The sequence below is a fragment of the Podarcis muralis genome, chromosome 2 (genome assembly GCF_964188315.1).
Source record: "Podarcis muralis chromosome 2, rPodMur119.hap1.1, whole genome shotgun sequence".
In the NCBI taxonomy this organism is placed as follows: Eukaryota; Metazoa; Chordata; class Lepidosauria; order Squamata; family Lacertidae; genus Podarcis; species Podarcis muralis.
Genome location: NC_135656.1, coordinates 69,534,644 through 69,561,769, shown reverse-complemented (window position 1 = coordinate 69,561,769; position 27,126 = coordinate 69,534,644). Strand labels below are relative to the sequence as shown.

The following is a 27,126-nucleotide window of genomic DNA, read 5'->3' as shown; positions in this document are numbered from 1 at the left end:
GATGTGTGTATTTTGAAGTTGTGCATAACTTAGGGGGCTTCCAGACTAATTTGGGGTGGGATTGAATCACATACCAGCAAATTCAAGTTGATGCAATGGGAGTTGATTGGGAGGGCTTGCATAACAAACCCACTCCACCAAAAGATCTGAATTTGGAAACCAATGGGGGAATGCCCTGGGAATAAGGCTTGACACATAACCTCCCTATAAACAAATCAGAGTGAATGTCTGTTAAATTGCCAATGTCAACCAATCCCCTGACCAACAAACCAAGATGAATGCTCAATAAACAGGTAACTAAATGGGACATCAGGGAGTGCCCTGATTCCTCTGTGTTCTTCCTGCATGGCAACAGCACCCATGTGGAGCAAAACGTTATATCTGAACCAGCCACATGTAACTTGGAGAGGTATCTCCTTGTTTCCCCTTGCCCTAGTCACTTGAGTCACTGAGATCATCCTGGCTCAGAATGCCATGGGCCTTCAACCAATCTTATTAAAATTTCCACAGGTGGGAGCTGGTGCCATTGGCTGTGAGCTCCTGAAGAATTTTGCCATGATTGGCTTGGCTGCTAGCGAGGGTGGGAGCATCACTGTGACGGACATGGATACCATTGAATATTCCAACCTCAATAGGCAGTTCTTCTTTCGACCACGGGATGTGTCGGTAAGTCTTGCAGCGAATATGGTGGAAAAGAGGTTTGGGTGAGGCAGTGCTGGGGACAGTTTGCCCAAGGAATAAATCTCAATGGACACAAGAATATTCACAAACCTATTTGTAATGTTACAGGGGAGAGGGTGGGTTCTGGCTTGACTCTTGTTAGAGTGCCCTGGCCAATGAACCCAGGCAATAACCAACTTCTTTCTACCCTGGATCTCCCTAGTAATATCCCCTTTGTTCCTCTAGAAGCAGAAGTCAGAAGTGGCAGCAGCTGCCATAAAACTCATGAACCGCCACATCAATGTAACAGCACAGCAGAACCAGGTTGGACCAGACACAGAGCACTTCTATGGGGATGACTTCTTCCTTGGCTTGGATGGCGTTGCCAGTGCCCTGGACAGTCTGCAAGCCAGTGAGTGTTTCATACAGAATGCCTGTGTTGTAGCTGCCAGCTCCCTGTAATAAGCATTCCATGCTCAGAATGAATTACGTTACGCAGGCTTCTTTGAAAGTGCTTATTTTATATGATTAATCACCTACTTAGCATTTCCCTAACGACTTTCAAGTATTGAAAGCACCACACAGACATTAGGTTTGCTTACAACAACCCTGCAAAGTAGGCCAGTTTTTGTAAATAATAATAATAATAATGTGTTAGTAATTTATTATTATCCCCATATTGGGAATGGAAGGCTGAGGCAGACTTGCTTAAGGTCATGCAGTGAGCTCATATGACATTTAAATCAGAAACCTTGATTCACAGTGCAATCATTTGTGCATTTACTCGGAGGTAAGCCCCTTGAATTGCCTAGTAAGTGGGTATAGGATTGTAGCCATAGCCTCTGTTCCACACCATGATTTCCTTGTGGGTGGGGGAACGGGGAAATAATGTATACAAATTCTAGTACTGTTGTTTCTCACAGGATGTTGACAGTTTTTGCAGGCTGGCCTCGAGTGTAGCATAGAAGGGATGGCGGGACACTGCAGGCAAAGGCAGTATGTGTGCAGGGCAGGCATACATGAGCTGGAGGTCATCACGATAAAGGCAAGGACAGGGAGTTGTATAGGTGGACACAGAAGACTCTCAACTTTTTGTCTCCTGGTCACTTTGCTCATGGACACGTCAGTTAATGAATCATTAACATAACCTGCTACACACATTTTTCAAGCATTATCCTATGAACTGGCAGACAGAAAACAAGCATTTTTTTTAATAAAAAGGAACAGATGTTGAGAGATTGACACCCGTGAGCGTTGGGGGCTGCCCTCTAACCGGGTCCAGACTAGATGGACCTGCTGCTGCTGTGGGCCAGCCACCTGGTGCTTCTTACACAGAAAGTTGATCCATTCCTGGGGGAAGAGATCCCATGTTCCTTTGTGGTTGACTGTATTGTGTATCTTGCTGATAGATATGAAAGGGGAGGTGAACCTAGGGAGCTAGAGTCAGGCTGTTGGCCACCCAGATCAGCATTGTCTCTCTACTGACTACATAGCAGCAACACTCCATGGTTTCAGGAAGAAGCTCTTGTCCAGCAAGACTTGGGAAAGTCCAGGGATTGAACCTGGGTCCTTCTGCATGTGAAGTAGCTATGGCCATTCCCCTATGGGTATGTGAGGCAGGGCTGGCTAAGTCAAGGAGCTAGAAGGCCTGCATAATAAACAGGGCTGCTCTCACTTCTTGCCGAAACTGCCAGAGGCATCCCAGACCAAATCCAAAGTCCAGAGTCTTTGAAGTGTCTTGCAAATGCAGGCCCACAAAATACAAACAGTGCTGATAAACAGGAAAGCTCTCTTGCTGTGTAGAGCAGGGAAGTCCCCAGGTCAGATCTCGAATCAGCTGTGAACATCCCTGGCTGGCCTTAGGCAATCCACAGTCTCTCTTCTTCAGCACTTTCCTCTGTGCTGTGATAATCCTGGCCTACCACACAGGATCGTTGTAAGGATGGTTGAAATAGCTGTGTGTGCTTTTAATAGCATGCAAACACCGATAACAGACCCTCCAAGTGTCCCTATTTTCCAAGGACAGTGCCGGGTTAACAGAAGCCATCCCGTTTTCTGATTTGATGCCAGAACGTCCCGCTTTTCTTTGGGATGTGTCCCGATTTTCATCAGAGAAATGTTGGAGGGTATGTGCTAAAGAACTTGCAAGTGTCACCGTCATTAATTAACGGTCATAATACCCTGTTGGGGTTCAAGCCACAAGCCACCAAACACACACTGAGCCATTATCTCCTGCTTTGCACATCTATAAAAAATGGAGGCTTTGTATGTGCTGAGGAGACTGGAATGGCTTGGCATCTACAAAAAAGGAGCCAGCAGACCATACAGACAGAAGAGTGTATTTGAGTGACAGAGGCTCTTTGTAGAGCTGGACCAAAATGTCTTGGGATACATTTTTTGAAGAAAATAATATATTGAGATTTCTCTTTTATTTTCCCTCCCTCACTCTCTCCACCCAATCAGAAAAAGAAGTCCACTTTGCAGAAATTTGTCCAGCTCTTTTCCACCATTTGTGTGTGTCAGCTGCCATTTCTCCCTGAGTAGGGATGTCAGGGAATTCTGACAGGAAATTGTTGGTGTTTGCGTGTGTGTGTGTGTGTGTGTGTGTGTGTCAGATGAAGAAGGTAGGACACTGCAAAGGATCTTGTGTCCCCTCTACCTCCTCTATTTCTTCCCCTTTCCTCCTGCAGGAAAATACTTGTGCCAAAGGTGTGTGCAGTACTGCAAGCCTCTGCTTGATTCCGGAACGGAAGGCACCCGGGGGCACGTCCAGGTCTTTGTGCCCTTTCTGACAGAGTCCTTTGGCCAAGCTCAGGAGGAGGAAGAGACGCAGTACCCTCTCTGCACCCTGCGCCACTTCCCCAGCACCATCCAGCACACACTACAGGTGGGGGGGGGGCGGGAAGCTGGTTTTTTCCTGGCCTCCTCAAATACTGTTACTTATTCTTTCAGCCGCAGATCCACTCTGCAGTGCCTGCTGCTGCCAAAGAGACCCCTCTCCTGCCTTTCTCTCCAGTTGGTCCATGCCTAAAGAGGGAAAACTCTCAGCTGCCAAGCTCCTCTTCACTCCTTGCCTGGCCCCTTGGCTTCATTTACTCTTTCCAGGCAGCTGCACGAGGGCCAGGGCTGTCAACAGCGTTGACGGCAGGATATGGGGTCCAGCTGTTTCGCCCAGAAGCCAGGCCAAAATCCTTCGCCCTTTGCAGAGCTTCAGCTGCTTCTCCTTTTTCTGTGGCAGGGCCAGACAGACCTCTCTCTCTTTTTATCTCACACTGCCCTGGTGCCTTTGCATGCCCCTGCTTCCTTCACTCCGTGGAGCAGGAGATGCTGAAGGGGAGGCTGTCTGGTTGGGCCTGTTATTTAGCATCAGGACCCTGAGGAGCAACAGGGGGCAGGAGTTCAGTTTTAGGGAATGGCACCAGAGTTCCCAGACTGCACTGCAGCTCTCAAGCACAAGCCCTGCTCAAGGGCTTCCACTTGCACCACAGGGCCTTCCTTTCTCTTGGTGCCCACCATGATTGGCTCTGGGGTGGGGTGGGGGGTCAGGAGAAACTCCAGAACTTCACATAATGCGAAGAGAACTGCAGTACCTGCACTGACAGGACATTCACCACAGTGTAGTATTTAATTCCAACCTATATCTTTAAAGCACATTTGAAGCATATTTCCGCCCCTCTGAGAATTCTGGGCACTGTGGTTTTTTAAGGATTGCTGAGAATTATAACTCTGTGAGGGGTAAACTACAGTGCCCAGAATTCTCTGAGGGAAAGAACGCGCTTTCAATGTGCTTTAATGTTAAGTGTGTAAGGTAAAAAAGGTAAAAGGGAAAGGACCCCTGGACAGTTAAGTCCAGTCAAAGGTGACTATGGGGTTGTGGCACTCATCTCGCTTTCAGGCCGAAGCAGTGTGTGTATACTGCCTTAGAACCAAGGAACAACTGGAAGAGGTGGTCTGAGGCTGCAGTCCAGTGCCCATTTGCCAGAGAGTAAGCCCTGCCTTTTGCCTGAAAAAAATGTCCCTAACCCCTGTTCTAAGGGACCCCAAGTAACTGCTGACAAAAACTCCCCTGCCCCCATCTTTTTCTCTTGCAGTGGGCCCGAGATCAGTTTGAGGGTCTTTTCAAGACAAAAGCAGAAAACGTCAACACATTCCTGAAGTGAGTATGGGGAGCGAACTTGACTGAGGTGATGTGGTGGATAAATGGCAGGAGGGAAAGCTTGGAGTGGGCTGTGTAGGGAATAGAGTGGATTTTGTTAAGGAGTCTTCTGGGTGAAGTAGAGGGAAGTTTACCACACATTCATATCCCACCTCTGAGCTGTAGTAGGAGCTGCTGCATCTGGGGTGGAAGGTGGAACTGCCTAGTGGCAGGACCCACTCAGAGCTCCACATGCATAAAATTACTAGTTATACACTCAGTGCAAAAAGGGGGGGCTCTGCAGCCGCCTAGAAGACATATTGATCATTATCCAAGTCCCATGATGACCACAGGTGGAATTTGCCTTGTTCCTAGTGGTGCCATTTTGGTGTGCTATACCAGTATGGTGTAATGGTTAAAGTATCAGACTTGAATGGGGGGGAAATCCTAGCTGCCCTATGAAATTCACTGGGTGACCATAGTGGGCCAGTCCCTGCCTCTCAGCCTAATCTGTTGGTGTTAATGGAATAACCCCCAGTCATGCTGCTCCTTGGGGGATGGTTGGGATAATACATGAGACAAACATGCTCAGAAATGTTTCCCTCCCTCTGCCCCCTGCTCTTGCCTTTTAACTTACTTGATGTCAAAAGGCACTTGGCCACTTCATTCCCATCTTGATTGCTTGTGTTGGGAAACCACAAGGGTGAGGTTCCTGGGCTGGAATTCTGATACCTCTCAAAGAAGGACCTTCATTGCCCCAAGACTCTAGAGCCAATCTCCAGTTGGCAAGTATGAGAAGAAGATGCTAGACTAGATGGGGCTTTGGTCTGATCCAGCTGGGCTCTTCTTATGTCTTAAACTATTCTAGACATAAGACAGACAGATCGGTGTCTGTTAGGTGCCCTGGGCATTTGGAGAGGCATCATAGATATTTCTAAGCATGGAATTGATAACAAACTACCTACTAGGAAGAATTAACAGCAGTGTTATCTCCAAATTCTGCCACAAACAAGGTCTGTTGTTGTCCACAGGGATCCCAGGTTCCTAGAGTCCCAAGAAATGGAGGCTGTCAAGATGCTGGAGTCAGTGCGCATCAGCTTTCAGGAGAAGCCGTGCAACTGGAGAGACTGTGTGGTCTGGGCTCGGAGACTTTGGGAGCGCCTTTTCTCCCATGACATCCAGCAGCTGCTGCATAACTTCCCACCTGAGCATGTATGGGCCCTGCCTCTTTCCCTGGCCATTTCCTGGCTCCCAGTGTGGCGCTTTTCTAAGCACTCGTTTGCCTTTCTCTGTTACAATCACTCAGCACTGGCTCTGAGCGTTGGAATCCAGGTGTCTGGAACCAAATGCAGCAGACTTCTGTTGGCAGCTGCTTAATGTGAGATATATTAAGACCAAGTGGTAGTCTTTGCAAAGCCCATCTTTCAGTGAAGCAGGCACTTGGTTGGTGTTGCCTTCCAGCCACCTGTAACATTAAGCCTCTGGTGGGAGATTCCTACTCACCCTTAGCCTTAACACCAGTTGTTCTCACTCTGGGCTCTTTCTAGGTGGACCCACACCACCATTTATATGACCTGGTTCACATACAGCATCTCCAGTGGCTTTAATTGCACAAAGAACCAGCTGCTTATAGCTTTTGGCTCCACAGCAAGGCACAGGATGGTCACAGCAGGGCTGGCCCAAGACGTTTTGCTGCTTGAGGATCACATAAACACTCCATGACCGGAAGATGACTAGACTGCACTTGAATCTTAGTTCAACACAGCCAATGGGGTGGTGTCGTCCACTGCACCTGAGGAGAGCAGGAGTGTTTCCTGGGTATGTGGCAGGCCTGTGGTACTCATAGCTTTGATCTCCAATCACGGCTCAGGAGGAACGTCTGTGGCCCAGATACAGTTACTCACTCTGCCTAATGGTAGGGCTGGCTGTGGTTCGGAGGCAAACTGCACGGACAGTTCCTGAAACAGCAACTGAGAGGCCAAAGGCAGGAAAGCCTGACGGTCAGGCTGGACAAAGCAGTCTGTGTAACACCTCAAGCAACAAGTTGTTAAACCTAGGACAGTTCTTATATAAGGTCAGCAGGGCCCTTCTTAATGATGGTGCCATGGGTTCTAGAGTACATTCTCTGGGCACTGAGTCAGTAGCTCCCCTCCCTCCATTATGAATCAGGCTCCTTCCTTTGGACCTGGCGCACAACACAGGCTGGTATTTGACCTCCTTGCAGTCCCAGTGACTGGACAGCACTAGTCACCAATGATTGGCTGAAATAATTTTGTGGTTGGTGGTTATGTTTTGTCCCAGGTGTCTTGGTGGAGCGAAATTATATGGTTTTGGCATATGAGTGAGCCAATGTTCGCTTTCACAAGGAACCTAGTACTGCTGTCTGAACTCTGGAAAATCAACAACATGCACGTTTACATATTTTTTTCCTTGGCCCTTGACTTGTTCTCTCTTCCTTGGCTGTGCACAGTCTCTCTCTCTCCCTCCCTCTCTCTCTCTCCAGTTCCCATCATTTTAGGCTGCAGAAACCTTTGGCCCTCTTCCAGCCCTTGCTTGGCCTGTAGAGTTTCCTTCCTTGAACTTCTCCTCCTCCCGCCCCCTCTGATGCTGCTTCCTGACTGATCCCATCTGTCTTTGTCCCCAGGAGACAAGCTCTGGACTTCCTTTCTGGTCAGGGCCCAAGCGATGCCCACAACCGCTGAAATTTGACAGCAGTCATGTGAGTGGGGAGCTCAGCTTGAGAAGTGGGGGGAACTTGGGATGCAATGGAGTTTGCACCCTCAGCGAGGAACATCTAGGAGAGATCAGGACATTTACACAGCTAGGTTCACCACTTCCTAGTCTCATGGCCAAAGAAAGGGACGAATGTAACTTTTCAGAAAAAAGAAAAGAAAAAGCAATAAATGGAAATTAGTGCCTTTTTTATTCTTGCTGTCTAGAGCAGGTGGAAACCCCTTATCTGTTTTTCACCTTATTTATTGTGTAAAATAGCACCAACATGTTCCATGACCCCCTAATTGATGAGCAAGAGGTTGGCTCTGTTTTTCTCATTTGATTGATCTGCCTAGTTTAAAGCGGTGAACTGACCATGAACCAAGCCCATCTTATTCCTCTGTAGAAGTGTGGGTTGCAAATGACCCAGGATCCAGCACATTAGGCATGTAAGATTTCCGAAATCATTGTTCCCACCAATTTGGGCTTGTATCCAATGTTGCATGGATACACTTCTACTGTGAGATTTCTGCTTCCTTTCTTCTGCCTGCACGCTCCCAAAATCTGCTCTGGAGGCTCCCTCAACCCTTTGGAACAGATTTTGGTGGTGGCTGTAGCAGGGAGGAGAGGAAGGGGAAGTTCTGTTGTGCAAGCACAGTAGTGTGGAAGAGCAGGGTTGGATATAGCCCCCGGGTCTGAATCTGGCAGCAGGCTTCCATGAGTTGAGATGCTGTTTTGACTGTGTAGGAGGGAAGAGGATGCTTAGCTGAGGTTGGAAGGGGTCTACATTTCTGGAAGAGCAGCCAGTAGAGCTGGTTGTCGGGAGAAGGAAACAGTCCATAGTGGGAAAGGGTGCTGCTGTCTCTGATGCACCTTCTTTGCTTTTCTAGACCACCCACAAGACCTTCATTTTGGCTGCCAGTCACCTCTTTGCCAGTACCCACAAGCTGCGTGTGAGTGAGGATGATTCTGTCACTTCCCAAGTCCTCTTTGGCTCGCATCTGCCACCTTTCCAGCCACTTCAGGGATTGCATATCCCCCTCACTGACCAAGAGATGCAGAATCCACAAGACTCCGTTGGTAAGAGGTTTGCTGAAGGGCAGGTATCTCAACCGTCCCAACCAGACCCTAGCAGGGAACCTGTGGCCTTCCAGATGTTGTTGGACTCCAACTCCCATCAGCCCCAGCCAGCCTGGCCAGTGTGGTCAAGGATGATGCACAGCAACATCTGGAGGGCTGCAGGTTTCCCATCCTTCCTTAGAGCAGTCTACCAACCATGTCACATCTGTGAATGGAGTGCCAGGAAATGCAATGGGATCTCTAAGGGTGAGATGAGACTTGGCCTTCCCACACAGTAGACCCAAGCCAGAAGTGGATAACGTGCTTCTCCCTGCATTGCTCACATCTCAGGTCACTGCTGGGCTGTGTCCCCACCTACTACCTAACTGTGTCTTTCAGATGAGACAGAGGTAGGAGAGCTGAGGAAGGAACTGGCAGCACTGAGGCAAGAGCTGGAAGAGCAAAATTCCCTCATGTCTAATGCTATGGAGCCCATTCACTTTGAGAAGGTAAAAAACGTTCCTGCGTGTTTCCATCTCTCTTTGCATTTCCCTCTGAGCTCCAGGTTTCCAAAGGCGGAAGAGCATGACCCTTCTTGGAGGAGAGAGGGTGTGGTGTGTGACTCTGCTGTTCCAGCCATGACTTCCCCTCCTGCAGCTCCTCTTATGCCTCTTAATCCTCAACAGGTTAATTTCGGTTAAGATCAACAGTGCTTTCTTGAGATGACTCACAGACAAATTTTCCCAGTGCCCCAGTATCTGTAAAGGGCAGGCACAGGCAAGATATTTTACGTTCAGGGTTCAGATGCCCAAATAAAAAATTACTATCTGATTTCATCATGTGCTAAAAGTTTGAGTATAGAGGCTTAGAGGCTGAGCTATAAATCAGGATGCCTCGTTTTGAATCTCATCTCTGGCATGGACTCACTGATACTCAACAAGCCATGGTCTCTGGGTCAGCCTTCTAACTGTAAAATAAGAGTCAGAATACTGGCCTACCATGCAGGATACGTATATGGATTACTACAAGAAGCAATGATGAATAGACCGTAGGGTTGCCATAAATCTGGAATTTCCATGACACAGCCGGAATACCGCAGTGGGGAGCAGTGTCTGGGCGGAAATTGCTGAAAAGTCTGGGGGAAACTTGTTGGAAGTTCAGATTTTGTTTAATTAAATTTTTTTAAAAAAAATAATTTTTGAAATACAACAACCCTGATAGACAGATACTTTTAAGAAGTATTCCGAAGGAATAAACTACTGTATGTTTAAAATGTGACTGCCCTATATAACCAATGTTATTGCAATTTTGCCAAAAAGAGCTCAACAACCTTTGTGTGCGGATTTGCACTTTTTGAAATATGGCAACCCTAAGTAATAATGACACAGGAAATCATGGTTTGTCATTACGTCTGAACCAGGCTAATTTGTTACAATCCAGACCACTTGTTCTGTAGCCCCTATTGGACACTGAATGAGGAGCTGCTTTCTGTAGGCAAAGCATGTGTTCTGCCATCCCCTATCTTTTAGTTCTGTATTGTAGCTGAGAGACTGTTTTATTCAGCTAAAATGACACTAGTAGCTGAATTGTGGGGGGTTTTTTTGTTAATGTGTTCGGTAGAGTTGGGAACGGGCCCACTTCTACTCCACAGCTGCTGTTACAGAAGTTTCTTCATACAGTGAGCATTTGTCTGCACAACTGCAGATGTAATGTGGGGAGTTTGTGGGGATTATATCCCAATATATCATCAGCTGCCAGGATTGGGGCCCAGATTTCAGTTAAGGTAGAATATTTTCCATATATTGGAGGTTAAGTTGAAAGCTGCTGTCAAACAGCCCTAATAAAAAAATTCTGGTTTGTATGGAATGTTTTGTTGCTTTGACCTTTTAAGGGTTTTTGAGGGGTGGGGGAGGTTTGTGCCTGAAGTTTAAAGTTGTGTTTTGTGTAGATTGATATTCAGGATTTACATATGCACTGCCTGCCACAGGTTTCTTGAATGTATGAATTTCATTTCTGTCTTTACTGGTCCAGTAGAACTAAGTATCCAAGTCCCACTGATTCCACTGGGAAGGGTTTGAGTGGATATTTAAAACTCCCAAGGTTGTGTACACTTTACCAGTTTAAAAAGCAGCTAGGTTGTACTTTTTTCTCTGGATAGAAACTGGTCTGGACAAATATGCATCAAAATGCAGTATTTCATAAGAAACAACAGGATAGATACAGATTGTGGCAAACGTTGTATGTACAGCACTTCCCAAACCAGTGGTGAGAGCACACTGGATATAAACGGAGGTGGAGGGTGGGTATTGGCACAGCCAAAGATGTCCCTGAATTTGACAGTTGCTGTAAGCTGCAGTTCTTGTGTCCAGCTTTTGGAGGTGCCAGAGTGCCAGGAATGGGTTGGGATGAGCCTGGGGTCAGTATCCCTCCCACAATCTGTGTAGTACCTGGCCTACTACTCTCTTAGGCTGTGTACGCACTTCTGTTCATCCTACACCCAGCACACTCCCACCACTCTTTTGGGAAGTGGTGTACACACGACATAAGCATCTATCCTGCATCTATCTTGTAATTTCTTATGGAATGCTGTGTTTTGATGTGTTTCCTCCACAACCAGCTTCAATCCAAAGTGAGAAAAAAGACAACCTAGACATGTTTTAAAATGCTAATGCGTACACAGCCTTATACCCAGCCCTGTTTGTGGTTTGCAGCGCATGACCCACCCTCCTACAGGCTGTGTTCTTTTCTGAGTGCAGAACGAACGAGCCAAGAAGGATCAGAAGAGTCTGTTCCTTGAGTACAAAATGGCAGTTGGTTATCAAGCCCAGGCAGTGGAGTCCTTCAGCCAGGAACTGTGTGTTTTTGTCACTTTCGTATTATTTCTATAAACAAGGCTTTCTCCAGTCATCATACGTAAGGACTAGGAAGCTGCCTCATCGGATTATTTGTTTTGCTGACCCAGTGCTGCTTGCCAAAACTGGTAGAAGCTCTCCAGCATCTCACCTGCAATCTGATTTTAGCAGCAGATGCCAAGGGCCTTCTGTCTGCTAAGGATGGCCTCTGCCCTGTAGTGTGGTCTCCCTCATACACTGGGGGAAGCTTATGTTGTACCATGGCTACTCAGATGGTTACTTCGTCAGATTCTGTGCCTGTGCACATGGTGCAAATTTGTGTATAGTTGTTTGTGATTAGCACATTTTATTCTGCTCCTGCTATTCATGGGAAAATGCAAGGAGCTTTGCAGGGAACTGAAGCTCTGCCTTCTAGACTCTAGGCCTTTGGCTCTTCAGACATTGTTGGACTCCAATTCCAGGTCACAGTGAGAGCTGTGGTCTAGCAACATCGGAGAACCAGATTCCCACCCCATCTCTTCTATGGTTAAAACATATCACACCATGCACACAAACCCTGGCTGTAACCTCTGTTAAGTTTCCTTGCCACTCTTTGTAGACCTTGCACTCCCTTTGTTATCTTCCTCATTCCACTAAGATCCCTTCTCTTTTCCCCTCTGTCCTTGCCACCCTTCTCTGGCCTCGATTGATTCTGCAATTTGTTGGGCCCTCAGGGGAACGACATTCACTTGAACTTCGTCATGACAGCAGCCAATCTGCGAGCTGAGAACTATGGCATCCCTCCGGCTGATAAGCTCCAGGTGAGGAAAGGAGGCGGGGCTTTGGGAGTCATTTCCCCCAGTCGCCTCCCAGCTTCAGGAAATAAAGTGGGGTGGGACACATTTATGTGTCTGTCTCTGGCCTAGCAGCATCCCTCCCTCCAGTAACCTCTGGTACCCTTTCCCATTCACTGTCTTCATGCTGAAGGCCCAGTTTGATTTCCACAGGCGATGAAGATCGTCGGGAGGATCGTGCCTGCCATTGCCACAACCACAACAGCTGTAGCTGGTCTGGTGTGCTTGGAGCTTTACAAGCTGGTGTGGCGACACAGGCGACTGAGCTCCTATCGCAACAGCTTCCTGCAGCTCTCGGAGCCCCTGCTCAATCGCTTCCAGCCTCTCTCGTCTCAACCAATATACAAGGTGAGGCCTGGGCTCTGGGCTCATCATGCTTTGAAGGTAGAAAGAAGCTCAGTAGGGCCTGCTTTTCCTAGCAGACTGGCAGGGAGGGCGGGAAGGAGAGAGACACTATGCGCATTTAGATGGGCTGCTGTTCTTTACACTTAGAGCTAACTCTGCTGAGGTTGTAGGTCAGAGGCAGAAGACCTTTTTCAACTCAAGGGCCATGTTCTCTTCTGGACTGTCACCTGGGGGCCACATGCCAGAGGTGGGGGAACCAGAGGCAAAAGGAGGAGGACCAACAGATGTACATTTTCACTTTGTACAATATACACACACCTCCCTGTCCTCCATCCAGGCAAGTAAAAAGCATTATTGGAGTTCAAGGACACATCCCAACTAAGCAAGATTGCTTGAGGAGAGTGTGAGACAGGGTTGGTGAAGGACGTGTGGTGGGAAGAGGGCCGTGGCTGGCAAGGGACAGACTTGGAGGTTCCCAAGTCTCTAGGCGCAGCCTGACTCCCTCCTTTGGCAATCTCTACAAAGCTTTAGTCTATGGTTGCCATCAATTTGTATTTTAATTAATTTTTAGAATGTATTTATAATGTTGTACTGTTTTAGTGTTGTTAGCCGCCCTGAGCCCGGCTTCGGCTGGGGAGGGCGGGATATAAATAAAATTTATTATTATTATTATTATTATTAGAAGTGAGAACATGGAGTGCTGTAGTGTGGAGAGTAAGTCATTCAGGAACAAGAATCTGCCTTCCCCAAGGCTAGTGCAGTATCCCATATAGTTGGATTAGAGGCTCTGTACCTAGGAGCACTTCTGTGTGAGCACAGGCATTGATCCAGACAGGTATCTCCTTAATTCCCTCCCCCCTCCAGCTCTTAAAAATCTAAATGAAACAGCAATGGCTTGCTCTTGTCCTGTGCTGCAGAGTGCACCTAAGAGCAGCTTTGGACGTTTCAAGACATATGTACCGCACCTCATGCCTTTAGTTCTTATGCTGCTGCTGTGATGCCCAAAGCCAAACAGGTATGGAAAGATTTGCATGTCCAGCCTGCGAACCTCTCCTGACCAAGTTCCCCTTAAGACATTACAGCAGCAGTGGGACAACCACTGTAGCCCTTGAGCACCACTGTGATGGTGGTGGTGTGATGCTTTCAGGCCTGACTGCCGTCCGTTCCCAGAGCGCCCAGCCATACCTTATCCCTGGAAGTGGACCACGCAGTCAGAACTTGCGCAAGCCTCGTCAGCTGGAGCTGGTGCTAGAATGGCTGCCCCGTAGGGATGTCAGCAACTCCCAGACTGTGTTGAGGGGGAGACTTCCTACTCCATCTCTCCTGTCTGGGTGCTGGGTACTGAGCAGCTTGCCAGGAGCCGATGTGTGGGGGAGGACGGCTGTTCCCACTCAGCTGCTGACCCTGCCTTTCCTGAGCCCCTTCTGGCAGGCAGAAGGCGAAGGAGATCTAGTTTCAGAAGCCGGTGCCTGGCGTGTGTATCAGGCTAGCAGCAGTGTGGAAGGAGAGGCACAGACGGGGCTGCCTGTGAGCTGTCAGACACAGGAAATGGTCTTTAACCTGCATCTGACACACACAGCTGGTGCCAAGCTGGATCTCTGGCTCTTCTTGCCCTGGCCTAACTCAACACCCCTTTCCTTTAGCCTCAGCCCCAGATGCTGGTTCTTGACCTTTCTGCACAGGCATCTGTACATCCACTGGGTGTTCTGAACCGCTTTGACTGAGAGGTGTTTCTTGGAGGTATAGCCAGCAGGCCTAGTGAATCCAGAATGGGCCCTCATGCAAGGCAGTGAACATTTGTTCCCCTTGTGCCTTGCAGGCATGCAGTAGATACTTGGTGGACATCTTGAGAGCAGCATAAGGCGATAGAATTTACCTAGCCGTATTACCTTCAGCCGATAGACAGGTTTTTGTGTGTGAATAATTATGGCAGGTTTGGCATTACTGTCAAAGATGTAGTGGTGATCTGGACAAGGGAAAACAAACAGATCTTGAATCCTGGCAAGACCCTGGTTCACATGTCCAAGAAATTGGTGAGTTTCCCAGGATGGGATTGCACTTCCTCTGAAGGAGTAAGCATGCAGTCTGGAGTGGCATATCCTAGACCTGGATAGTGTGGCCACAGTAGTCTAGGCACTGGTAACTTCAAGGCCGGCTTGCTTCAATGCACTATTTGCGGGTCGTCCCCTGTACTTGGCCCATAAAGTGCAGTTGTCAGTGCTGCAACACAATTGCTGACAGGAGTGCCAACGTATTATACCTCTTCCTAAAGATCTTCACTTGCCGCCAATTTGCTACTGAGCCAAGGTCATGGTTTTACTAGTGGTATATAAAGCTCTTAACAGCTTCGGACCAACTTAATTGAGACATCCTTGCCCCATATGTACCTACTTGGCAGCTTCTATCAACGGAACACGCACTTTTACAAGTGCCATTTAATACGTGTTCGGCTTCTGTGAAGTCATGGAACTCCTTAGCATTTAACTTCAGTCAGGCGCCTTCATTGTACTTTTAGACTCTTGCTTTAAAAAATTATTTCAGCAAGCCTATTTTAACATATAATTAAGTTATGCCTAATTTTTTAAAAATTCTGATCTTAACTCCATATTATTGATAATTATTTTACTGTTTAAATATGCATCACTAATATTTTTTTATTAAGTGGTTTATAAAATTTCATACACACACACACACACACACACACATATATATATATATATGGGGTGGGGTGGGGGGGTGCATCTTCTGACAACAGGGTGACTAGCCAAGGAAACAGAGAGCAGACATACATGCTGACAATTAGGAAGTGCAATTCATGTTCATCTGTTCACGTTTGTAACATCTTACATATCTTTGGATGCAATTCACTGGCTTCAGTTTCCATGTAATGTTAAGCCAAACCATGGCTTAGCGTAAATGGGGTAGGCTCCTAGATATTGCAGCTGCTTTGTTACACTTCTGCTCCTGCTGCTGCTATGCTGATGTGAGCAGTTTAGGGTTTAATCTAAACCTGGATTCATGGTTTATTTCCTCCAGACAAACCATGGCTTGTTAAGCCAAGGACAAAACTTGGTTACAGGTCGTGCTTTATCTGGAGCTTGACGAAACATGGGCTTGGGTTTGGACAGTACGCTAAGTCGTGGTTTAGCAGTAGCAGGATCAGATGAGAAGCAGAGGTCACAATCTCATCTATAGACCATACATTTGTGCTGAGCTATTTTGTGCTGACTGGATCACTGTATCTTGTTTTACTACTGTCAGTGGTGAGCCTTTTCCAGGAAAGGACATAGCAAGACATAAGCGGATGTTTGTTTATTACTTGTGTATCCTGCCCTTCCTCCAATGAGCTCAGGGTTGCATTTGTAAGATTCCTGGGCAGCCTCCCATCCACTCCCCAGACCTACTTAGCTCAGAGTTGGAATTACGGCACATTGGGCGATGCCCTAAGCCCGACCTCGCTTATTCTATAGGGTTGCCTTACCAGCAGTGCCATTAACTGTCCTACACGATGGCTTCTAGCTAGCTGCCTCTTCGTAAGGCATTCTGCCATTCATTGTATAGATGTGGATGCATGTGTACATCTGCATGCATGAGCCTGCACACATGTATGCATAACACACACGTGTACACAGACGTAGACTTTGGGGGTGCTTCCCCCCCCCCCCGTTTTTGTGGCAGCCCCAAGACTTCACATTCCTCCCAATTTGTTGGGGCTAGGGCCAGCCTTGGCTTCCTTGCAAAAAAACACAAAAAAATAAAAACCCTCCCTTTTCTGGAGAAAGAAACCAGAGCTTGAATTGGGGGGGGGGGGGCTGGAATCGGTGAAGAGGGCGGGAGAGCAAGAAGCTAAATTAAGAGCGTCTGTTTGAATAGAAGCCTTTTTGTCTTGAGTTTATGGAGTGCGAGGCTGGGGCTTCCTGCTACACAGGAAGCGCAGATTGGAACCAGATTGGTGGGACCGGAGCGGGGTGGAGGGGCGGGCAGGAAAGACGGGGTGGGGGGGGGGAGGCCGGCTCTTCTATCGCCGCTGATTTCCACGGCTTCGGCTCTCGGCGCCTCTGTTCCTCCCCCCCCCCCCGGCCCCCTCCATCGCTCCCAGTTCAGATCACGCTGCACGGCCCGAGGGCTTGCTGAGCGCGCGCGCAGGCCCCAAACGTCCTGTGGTTATTTTTTTTAAAAGGACATCTCAGATTTCTTAACAGCCCAGCTCCGCAGAAGGGTCCCTATAGAAGCAGGAACTTCAAAGCTTCCCTTGTGACGCGGGGGTGGGAAATGATTTTTTGTGTGTGAGAGAGAGTTTTTGAATCTCGGAGCAGCTGTGCAGTGTGTGAGCTCTCTCCCCCTCTCCCCTAAAGTCTTTAAGAGGAAAAGGCCTGGCTGCAGCGAAGTGGCACCGTGCCCAGTTTGCCCATGTCAGCCCTCTGGGAATGGAGGGCATTCTGGTGGTGCTATAGATAGAACCGCCGTCGGAAAAAGGGGGAAGGAAAAAGAAACCAGAGCAGCAGTGGTTGGGTTTGCAGTCGTAGGACCACTTGGGGCAAAGGACGGTTTGCTTCCACTTTCAGGAGTGAGTTTGCCCCCCCCCCGAAGTGAAATCGTGAATCCATTCCTGAAAGCAGCGAATCTGAAATTGCTTCCCCTCGGAGCTGGGTGGGTGGGGAACCAGGAGAGGAGGGGAGCCGATGGAGTGAATAGAGCGCAGCATCAGGAGGAAGGGAGCAGCTCCAGATGAGGAACGGGGCTGATTTGCAAAAGGGAATCGAGAGCGGTGCCGGGTCCAGGAACGTGTGGAACTGATTAAGCAGCATATGGGAGTCATTACTTAGCAAGGGCTGGCGACTGGGGGAAGGGAGCTCTTACCCTGGCGCCAAAGGATTCACGCCTACCCCCCCCCCCCATAAGATTCATTGGACCTTTGCTCCTTAGTGCCTGAGCCGATTTTTTAAATTATTTTTTTGGCGGGTGGGTGTGAGAATACCGTAATAAGTTTGCAGGGTACTGTAAGGCAGGCATGAGCAAAGGAAAAAAATCAGGCAAAGGGAGGTTTTCTTTGCATCGGGACATCCAGCCAGCTGGGGGACGCATTGCTTAGAACAGAACCCGACTCCTGTTGCTCCAGTCTCTGCAGGCTGGTTTCCGACATGAAGCTGGCTGGTATATGTTCTGCTTTGCTGTGGAAGCAGCATTAAGGTGCTGGAAGGTGAAGAGCTGAGCAAGAGGTGCTAATGAGTCCCCTGTCAGTGTGAAAGGCCAAGCCCAGCCATATGGTTCTTTTGGAAGGATGGGAATCTGCCCTCTGGGTTGGCAACAACATAGAAGAGCAAATGGGATGGACCATATGGTCCCAAATGGCCAATATTTTTTTGCAGGGAGGCAACTTTCATTTCCAACTCTAGCCTTCCCCCTCCCAAGCATGTTCTTCCCCCAAAAAAGAGGTATGGTCAGGAGCGAGACTTTGCATGTTTCAAACCAAAGCATATCCTCTCTCGCTTACAGGGATTTGGCTTTTGCATGCACGCTCTTATTAATGCTTTTAGAAAAAATGACCACTCATTTGGAATAATCTCTCTAAGCAGGTGTACATAATAAGATCATTGTCAATAAAATACAGATTGCAACCAGCAAAACATTTTTAAAAGAAGTATTCATAACTGAATGATGTGTTTGGATAGCCTTGCTGAAATAAAAAGTTTTCAGCTGGTGTCTAAAACAATAGGAAGGGCAACTTGCAGGGCACCAATGCATAGCTGCTACCACGCTACAGCTGAGCTTTTGTCCATCTTGCTGCACCAGCCGGCTGAAAACATGAGTTCCTCCTTCCTGCTTCTGTTCTGTTCCTTTTTGTAATTTGCTTTCCGTTCTTCAGAATACCAGCAGCACTTCCCAGGGCTTGCAGGAAGCATGAGTGAGTACTGTATGGTGCTCCTGTTTTCCATTGTTCTGCATCCACCCCTCCTTTCCATGAAATCTACAAAACCTCAGTGTAAATTTGAAATAAGCTGGGAGAGAATGTTTGGCCCTCCAGCTGAGTTGGCTAGAAACAGCATCTCAACAGAGCAAAGGACAAGCCCCCAGATCCCAAGCAAAGGGTGGCTGTGATCAGACCTTCCCTCTGAAAGCATGGGCTGGGTGTGGGATCAACTATGCTGGCCTTGCTAGCCCGCCCAGACCTATCTATCTGCTTGTATTCAGCAGAAGAACTGAAAGGGCTTCTTGCAAACAGCTGTTTGGCTCCTCTATCTGATCAGGGTTCTTGCTCCCATGCAAGAACATGTGTACATGCAGCTGGACACATACAGAAACCCCCTTCAGATATGAAATCATAGAATTGTAGAGTTGGAAGGGACACCAAGGGTCTTCTAGTCCAACCCCTTGCAATGCAGGAATCTCAGCCTGCTGGGCCGGGGGGGGGGGGGGGCAGAAAGTGCAATCCCTTTCCCCATTCATTCCACAGTCTACATGTGGACAGAACATCTGAAAAGGGATTCCTTCCAGTAGCACCTTAGAGACCAACCAATAACAAACTTAGTTGTCTCTAAGGTGCTACTGGATGGAATATACCAATAACAAACTTAGTTGTCTCTAAGGTGCTACTGGAAGGATTTTTTTATTTTGTTTCGACTACGGCAGACCAACACGGCTACCTACCTGTGATCTGAAAAGGAGTTAGTAGTATGCTATGGGGTGGAGACTAGTGCAAGAGGACATGGCTGTACAGCCTACCCAAGTACAGAGTCCCAGGTGGTTATCTCTGTGAGAGAGAAAAGTTCCCTCCTACAATCCATGGCTTTGATGAGACCTAGTGGTGTGGAGGCCTGTGCCCTGAAGCTAGCATGAGAGAACAGTAGCCCTGTACTTCTCTGGCTGGCAGAGGAGCTCTGTCTCCATCCTGTTGAGAAGCAGGCGGAACAGAAGGCAGTGCTCTGGGGCACGGGCCCCATTTGCACTATTCATTTAAAGCAGTATAATACCACTTTTAACCGTCATGCCCCTCCCCGAAGAATCCTGGGAGCTGAAGTTTGTTAAGTGTTCTGAGAGTTGTTAAGAGAGCCCTGTCCCCCTCATACAGCTACCATTCCCAGAGCGGATTAACAAACAATCCCTCTTTCTGGGGAACTTGGGGAAATGTAGCTCTGCGAGGAAGAACACGGGTCTCCTAACGCCTCTCAGCACCTGTAACAAAACACAGTTCCCAGGATTCCTTGAGGGGAGCCATGGCTATTTAAAGTGGTATGACACTGCTTTAAATGTATAGGGCAATTGGGGGCACAGTGTCGTGCGCAGGAACAGAGGGAAGTGTTGTTTCACTTTTATAGGCTTGTGAGAGTGTTGGGCAGGGGTCTGATGGTACCTCTGGCAGCTGCTTCTGTTCCCAGATTTAGGGTGATATATATGTCCATGTGTTTCTATATATATTTCTGTCGTTTTTGTCAAAAAGACAGATTTGCTTTGGAGACCGAGGTGAATGCTACAGTCCAGGCCAGCCTTTCTCCTCCCCTGCTGGCCAGTGAGTTAGTCCAGGACAGTATCCCTTTGTGTGACAGTCTGACCCCACTAAGTTCTCTCTGGTCAGGGCACTTCCTGCTATGAACCGCTAACTAGCCCCAAAGGAGTCCTTGTGAAGAGGACTGGCTGCTTCTTGTCCTCCTCCTCTCTCTCTCCTTCTCCTTGCCCAGGGCCAAAACAGGCAGGCAGGGTCAACAGTGCAGGGGGCTAAGAGGTTCCACAACATCCTGGGCCTTGTTCTGAAGAAAAGGACAATTGTGCATAGGCAAGGCGCCATCTCAATGTGTCTTTGTGCAACAGAGAGCCACAGATCATGAATGGACAGAAGGCAGCCTTAAAGAGTCCCCTCCATTAGGCCTGTTGACAGTTAGCGCATTCAGAGCCGTCACGACAGGAAAGAACCATTTCATCCAGATCTGACTTCCTATACATAGTGCAGGAGGATTGACTTCCTTTGGTTCATAGGGAAGATGCCTCATGCTGGCCGCTGGCAGCCTACACTGACAGGCAGCAGCTCTCTGAGATCTTGAACATGGGAACTTCTGTGCGCAAAACAGATGTTGTGCTACTGAACCACATCCCTTCCCTTTCATATTATATGCCACATCTGTTGCAATGGACTCCACTTAAAACATATTTTGAGGAGAGGGCTGGTCTTTGTTTGGAGCCTGTGAGGGTTGTGCTGCTTTGCTTCTTAGAATTCTACTCTGTCCTTCCTCCAGATGTTTAAGCCTCACAACAGCCATATGAGGTAGGTTAAGTTGAAAGAAGAGTGAACTCTATGGCTGATTTGAATCTGGGTTTCCCGTATCCAAATCCAGTGCTCTCCATGCTTTGGAGAACCCACCGACCCACCCACTTCCTTGGCATTGGGTGTTGGCAATTGTTAGTTGCCCTTGCTGTTTGAAATGCCGCGTCAGATCAGAATTTGTCTGGTTTTATCTTTTATTTTTATTGGAGGTTCTTATGTTCCTCTTGGCTAGATTAAAGCACCGCCCTTTTGGCACTTAAAACTTCTCCTCTGTGAAGGTGCGCTACAATCAGTTCACCTCTTAACCTTCTTCCTGATAAGGTGAACAGAATGAGCTGCTACAATCCTTTGCTGCAAAGGTTTCCTTTGCTACAAACAGCTCTGTTTTTTTAATATTTGAATCGTAAATGAACTGTGGAGCCTGAATTAGACATGGTGCTTGTGATCTAGCAGTTGTGTCTTTGACGTTAAGGGTATTAAGGCTTTCGTTTAATAAAAAGATCCTAGCAAGTCTAGTCATTCAAATCACTTTGTACTAACAGTCTGTGGCCATTGGTAGTTACCAATATGGGCCTTTAGGCTATAATCCTATGCAAACCTGCTTGGATGTAAGCCCAGCACACAAAGGTTTTAGCTGCATGACATTTTAAAATACGTGATCTGAAAGGGTTGCCATATGTCCAGAATTTTCTGGACATACCCAGAATGCTGGCAGTTGGAAGCTCAACAACTTTTGTGGCCAGATTTTTACTTTTTGAAATATGGCAACCCTAGATCTAAGGCCTTGACCCACTTGGCTCTACAGGAAATGGCTCCTTCATAGGTTACCTGGTTCATGCTGCAAGCGTGTTGGGACATGGTACCTGCTGGGTTGGGTGATCCATTTAATTTTAGAACTGACCTTCTTTGGGTATCTGCTCTATTCTCACACACCTGGTGAAGTGGACTGCAGTCCACCAAAGTTTATGCACTAATAAGCAAGCATATTTGTCTTATATTAGTCTTGCCGCAACACTCTTCACTGATTTTGCTTTAATCTCAATATCGCCAGAAAGAATGGAGTTGCTGGGACAAAATTGAGGTGCCAGGTGTCGATGCCGAGGGAAAGGAGATCACCTTGAGAGACCTCTGCAAACACCTCCAGGTGAAGAGGATGACCAAGTTAAACGTTTCATAGGCAGGTTCCATCAGGAACCAAGGCAGCATATGCTGGGATGGCCCATGCCACTGCTACCATCATGACCATCCTCATTACCATGCATGCCTGGGTTGCAGCAGTGGGTCTTCTCCTCTGTGGCAGCCTGAGGTCCATGAGAGGCCAGTGGGCACAGCATTTCGAATGGGCATGTTGCACCTTCCAGCATTAACAAACACAAAGGTATCCCTTACCAGGTACCCTCATTCACTCCAATATCAATGGGATGCCCCTGTTCTGTCCCAAAGACCCCATTGCCATAATCCAATTCAGTTTGCTCCCTGCTCCTACTTTGCTCTTTTTTCTGGTTGCCCTGATTGTCCCACCCCATCCTCTGCTGGTTCCCAAGACTGCGCTCCCATGTCATCCTTTTGAAATTAATGGACCTAACTTAACCATGTTCGTTAATTTCAGTGGATCTATTTTGAGAATAACTAGTTGAACGCCACCCTCTCACAACTTGTACTTAACCTGGTGCTCCTGGAGCTCTTTCAGTTGAGAGTTCTGATTGTCTCTGTGTGGTGCTGACTCCTGCTCACTTTCACAGATGGAGCATTCCTTGGTGCTGGAGATGCTACTATATGGAAAAGCTCTTCTGTACGCTGGCTTCTGGGAAGAAAAGGCAAAAGAACAGCAGCTATCCAGCAGGTAGGAGAATCCAAAAGAACAGAGTTTGGGGGTCACAACGGAACATAAGAAGAGCCTGACTGCTGGATTAAGCCCATGACCCACCTCATCCAAAATCCTGTTTTCACAGTGGCCAACTGCATGCCTGGGGGAAACCTCCTGTTTCCACCTTCTGCTCCTGATTCTCATGAAGGCTGAGGGGGGCCAGTGCCCCGGGTATTCTCAAGGCATGGCTTAGGCAGAGAGAACCTTCCAGTAGCTGTTTCTGATGCAGGCAGGGTTTGTTTTTTACAGAGTCCACACAACACCTTCAACATCAAAATGCCAGCCTGTATTCCTCCCCTCTGCCCCTAAATCCAGGTGTACCCCTTTCTCAGGAAAATCCAATACATGGGTTTATTAAAAAACAAAACACAACTCTTATCAGTGACCCATTTGCAATACCTGAATATCATTTTTGCAACATTAACACCCCCCGGAAGCAGTCAGACTCTCAGTGAGCCCTTCCACATTTCCTCCTGCCTGCAGTGGGGCTGGAAGTGGCATTTGCCCTGTTTTCCTCCCTGCTTGCCCGTTTTCTAGGGGCTGGGAAGCCACTGACCTGGAAGAGGGCAGAGGGACCCTCAGGAGTGTGGGATAGCTAGGCCATAGCTGCCCCCACTACAGGCCCCCTGCCAGAACAGCCTAGGTTACTGTATCTGCAGCAGCTGCAAAGCCTCTGCGTCCTGTCCCTTCCACGCTGGGTAAACATCCTGCTGTCAGTGCCTCCTCCGCTGCTTCCTGGGGCAGACCAAGCTCTTCCCACCCCCCAAACACAGGCTCTCCTGGGCCTCTGCCATCCACATAGATCCAGAGGCAACATGAGTCCCTTACTCTATGATCTTTCTAGACTCCTTGGCAGGCTATCCTTCTCTCTGCCCACTCACTCTCCCGCCTTCTCCAACCCCCCATTCCCACCCCAAAACAAACTGGGCTGCAGACTCGCTCAGGACGGATAGTTTCACTTTGGCTGCCTCTGCCATTTCTTAAGCAGAGAGCAAAAGTGTGCTTGGTTTTCTGGTACGGGTGGGTGCAGTGCAGGAGGAGGCTGGGGAGATGGCAAAGAAGTGCTAGCATCCCTCCTTCGAGAAGTGGCATTGATTTTAGCTCCCGCTTCTGAACCACCATTCCAGCTGTATTCAGAGAGGGGGAAAGAACAAGGCCAGTGTGGCAGGGAGGCAGCACTGAGCACTGGCAAGCTGGGTGTGCCAGTTTCTGGGTGCTACACAGCAGGCTCTTGCCTTCATGTCCTGCTTATTATGGGGTCCCCAGAGGTCTCAGCTCAACTACTGAGCGAAACAGGATGCTGGAACAGATCAGGCTTCAGTCTGATCTGGTAGGGATCTCTTCTTACATCCTTAAGGCATTTTCTTCTTTGGTACATATATATATAAGGGATGTGGGTGGCGCTGTGGGTTAAACCACAGAGCCTAGGACTTGCTGATCAGAAGGTCAGCAGTTTGAATCCCCGCAATGGGGTGAGCTCCCATTGCTTGGTCCCTGCTCCTGCCAACCTAGCAGTTCAAAAGCATGCCAGTGCAAGTAGATAAATAGGTACCGCTCCAGCGGGAAGGTAAATGGCGTTTCCATGCGCTGCTCTGGTTCGCCAGAAGTGGCTTAGTCATGCTGGCCACATGACCCGGAAGCTGTACACCGCCTCCCTCGGCCAATAAAGTGAGATGAGCGCTGCAACCCCAGAGTCAGCCACGACTGGACCTGATGGTCAGGGGTCCCTTTACCATATAGCTCCCTTATGTTTACGTTAAGTTGGGATCATTATGGCAGCGTGCCCTCAGATGGATTGCATCTCCTGTTTACAGTAAACCTTGAGCAACACATTAGTGTAATGAGTCAAGCTTGCTGGGGAAATGAAGCTCCTTTGATTTTAACAGTGACCCTACACCTACAGAAGCTGTTTTTGCAGCCGAGACAGGACAGTGTATCCTCCGGTTCTTCCATCTTCTTTTCCAAGCTCTCCTGCAGATTGGACATTGCAAGAAGACACATTACAAAACACTCTCCAGGAACTTCCCTTGAAAATCAGGATCTGCTCCCTTGCCCACTCCCTCTACAAAATTTCCCTGTTCTCTTGATCACAGTGAATGACTCAGATCCAAAAGGTGTCTACAGCTACCATGAGGCATAGGAAGCTGCCTTACACTGAGTCAGTCCATTGATTTCTATGTAGCTAAGCACTGCCTATGCTGAACGGAAGTGGTTCTCCAGGATTTCAGACATGGAATGAGTTTGGAGATGATGGGGATTGAAGCTGAGACCTTCTGATGCAAAGGAGACACTGCCACTGAGCTACAACATTTCTGGGGGAGGAAGCAACCCGGAGCCAGTGTGGTGTAGTGGTTAAGAGCGGTAGACTCGTAATCTGGTGAACCGGGTTCGCGTCTCCGCTCCTCCACCTGCAGCTGCTGGGTGACCTTGGGCCAGTCACACTTCTTTGAAGTCTCTCAGCCCCACTCACCTCACAGAGTGTTTGTTGTGGGGGAGGAAGGGAAAGGAGATTGTTAGCCGCTTTGAGACTCCTGAAGGGGAGTGAAAGGCGGGATATCAAATCCAAACTCTTCTTCTTCTTCATTTGAACTAGGGACATCTTGATTTGAATCCAGGCCTATCAGTACCATTGTGTTGCTACAGTTCTCAGGCATGTACATCAATGGTTCAGGGTGCCCAAATAGCTAGGCCGTTCCTGCTTATGGTTGCAGCTGCTGGATTTGAGACGATAGTTTGGGTGTGGCTCTGCAGTTGTTTCAGGACCTGAGCACACCTGGTGAAGGATGTGTGGCAAACATCAGTACTGTAAGTGACAGGAGATTGCCTGTTACCTGCCCTCTTGCATCTGCCCTCCTATTCACCCTTTGCTTTCACTTTCTCAGACTGACGGAACTGGTTCGCTGTGCCACCAAGGAGGCTCTATCCAAGGAGTGCCGGCTCTTGGTGTTGGAAATAGTCTGTGAAGGTGAAGAGGACGATAGCGTCTTACCGCCTGTTCATGTCTGGCTCCGACCGAGGGATCCAACCAACGAGGAGTAAAGGGAACTGTGTATATGTGTAATACAATGGAAAACTTTGGACTGGATAACTGCAATCTGCTGGATGTGGGGCTGCTCTTGAGGATGGTCTGGAAGCTGCCACTGATGCAAAATGCAGCTGCTTGGCTGCTCACTGGGGCAGGATACCACCAACACATTACCCTGCTGTTCAGAGAATTCCTCTGCCTGCCAGCTAGTTTCCAGACTAAGTTCAAGATGCTGGCCTTGGTGTGTATAGCCCTATGCAACTTGGGACCAGGATACCTGCAAGATTGCCTAGTCCATGGGTAGGCAAACTAAGGCCTGGGGGCCGGATCCTGCCCAATCGCCTTCTAAATCTGGCCCATGGACAGTCCGGAAATCAGCATGTTTCTACATGAGTAGAATGTGTCCTTTTATTTAAAATGCATCACTAGGTTATTTGTGGGGCATAGGAATTGGTTCTTTTCCCCCCTTCAAAATATAGGCCAGCCCCACACCAGGTCTGAGGAACAGTGGACCGGCCCCCTGCTGAAAAAGTTTGCTGACCCTTGGCTAGTCTCATCCCTTATATACTCAGCTGATCACTGCGCTGCGCAGGTGAAGACTTCCTGTGACTGCCTTCTTATCTGGAGGTTCACAATGTATGAATTGGGCATAGGAGCCAACTCCTAGCGGCCAAGGTCCCTCTGCCCTCCCCCCAATAAAATATTCGAGGGAGCCGAGCCCCTCCCCACAGTTAATGGGCTTTGCCATTCAAATGATGTGCGTGTACCACATCATTTAATTGATTATGCAGGATGGGGCCTACCTGACCCCCCCCCCAATATTTTATTCAAGTTGGCACCCCTGGAATTGGGCCTTTAGAGTGGTGGCACCTGCTCTTTGGAATTCGCTCCCCTTGGATGTTAGGCAGAGGCAGCCTCTGTTGTTGTTTTGCTGCCTACTGAAGACCTTCCAGCAAGGGTTTTAAGCTGGAAGCTTTCCCAGTCTGTTGCTGTGTTGGAATTGTTTTTTCAAATGTTCTTGTTGTCTTGCCATTTGTTGTCTGGCACCCTGGGCTCCTTTGCAAGGAAGGGCAGGATGCAGATTAATTTAATAAATGTGGGTAATATGTGGAATGAGTAATGTGTATACACTGACTGTGATTAACCCAAATTCTGTTTAAAGCAGAGACACGCTCCTTGCCTGACGAAGAAGGTGAAGGAGCATCTTCTCCAGGGACTAACCTGTGTCTGCCTGCAGGCCTTTTCTTGCTCTTGGGGTCTGAGCATAGCAGAGGACTAAATAGGAATGAGCTCACTGTGCAACCCAGAGGCTTCTCCTTTTGAAATTAAGCATTTTCTTCCCAGTACAACTATTAAAGGTGTAGCAGCAATGAAGTTGTAA

At 48.2% G+C, this 27,126-nt stretch overlaps 1 protein-coding gene across 2 annotated transcripts in view; it reads left to right on the top strand.

Annotated features, from left to right (window-relative positions):
* Window positions 1–26,858, top strand: part of UBA7 (ubiquitin like modifier activating enzyme 7) — a 47,845-nt gene extending 20,987 nt beyond the window's left edge. For both annotated transcript variants that reach the window (XM_077924709.1, XM_077924707.1), the window contains exons 13-25: window positions 511–666; window positions 907–1,072; window positions 3,351–3,547; window positions 4,752–4,816; window positions 5,827–6,007; window positions 7,440–7,514; window positions 8,398–8,587; window positions 8,966–9,075; window positions 12,132–12,218; window positions 12,405–12,599; window positions 21,905–21,997; window positions 22,596–22,696; window positions 25,603–26,858. In XM_077924709.1, coding sequence (XP_077780835.1) covers window positions 511–666; window positions 907–1,072; window positions 3,351–3,547; window positions 4,752–4,816; window positions 5,827–6,007; window positions 7,440–7,514; window positions 8,398–8,587; window positions 8,966–9,075; window positions 12,132–12,218; window positions 12,405–12,599; window positions 21,905–21,997; window positions 22,596–22,696; window positions 25,603–25,759 — 1,773 coding nt within the window. In that variant the 3' untranslated portion in view covers window positions 25,760–26,858. The remainder of the gene's footprint in view (window positions 1–510; window positions 667–906; window positions 1,073–3,350; window positions 3,548–4,751; window positions 4,817–5,826; window positions 6,008–7,439; window positions 7,515–8,397; window positions 8,588–8,965; window positions 9,076–12,131; window positions 12,219–12,404; window positions 12,600–21,904; window positions 21,998–22,595; window positions 22,697–25,602) is intronic.
* Window positions 26,859–27,126: the final 268 nt, after the last annotated feature.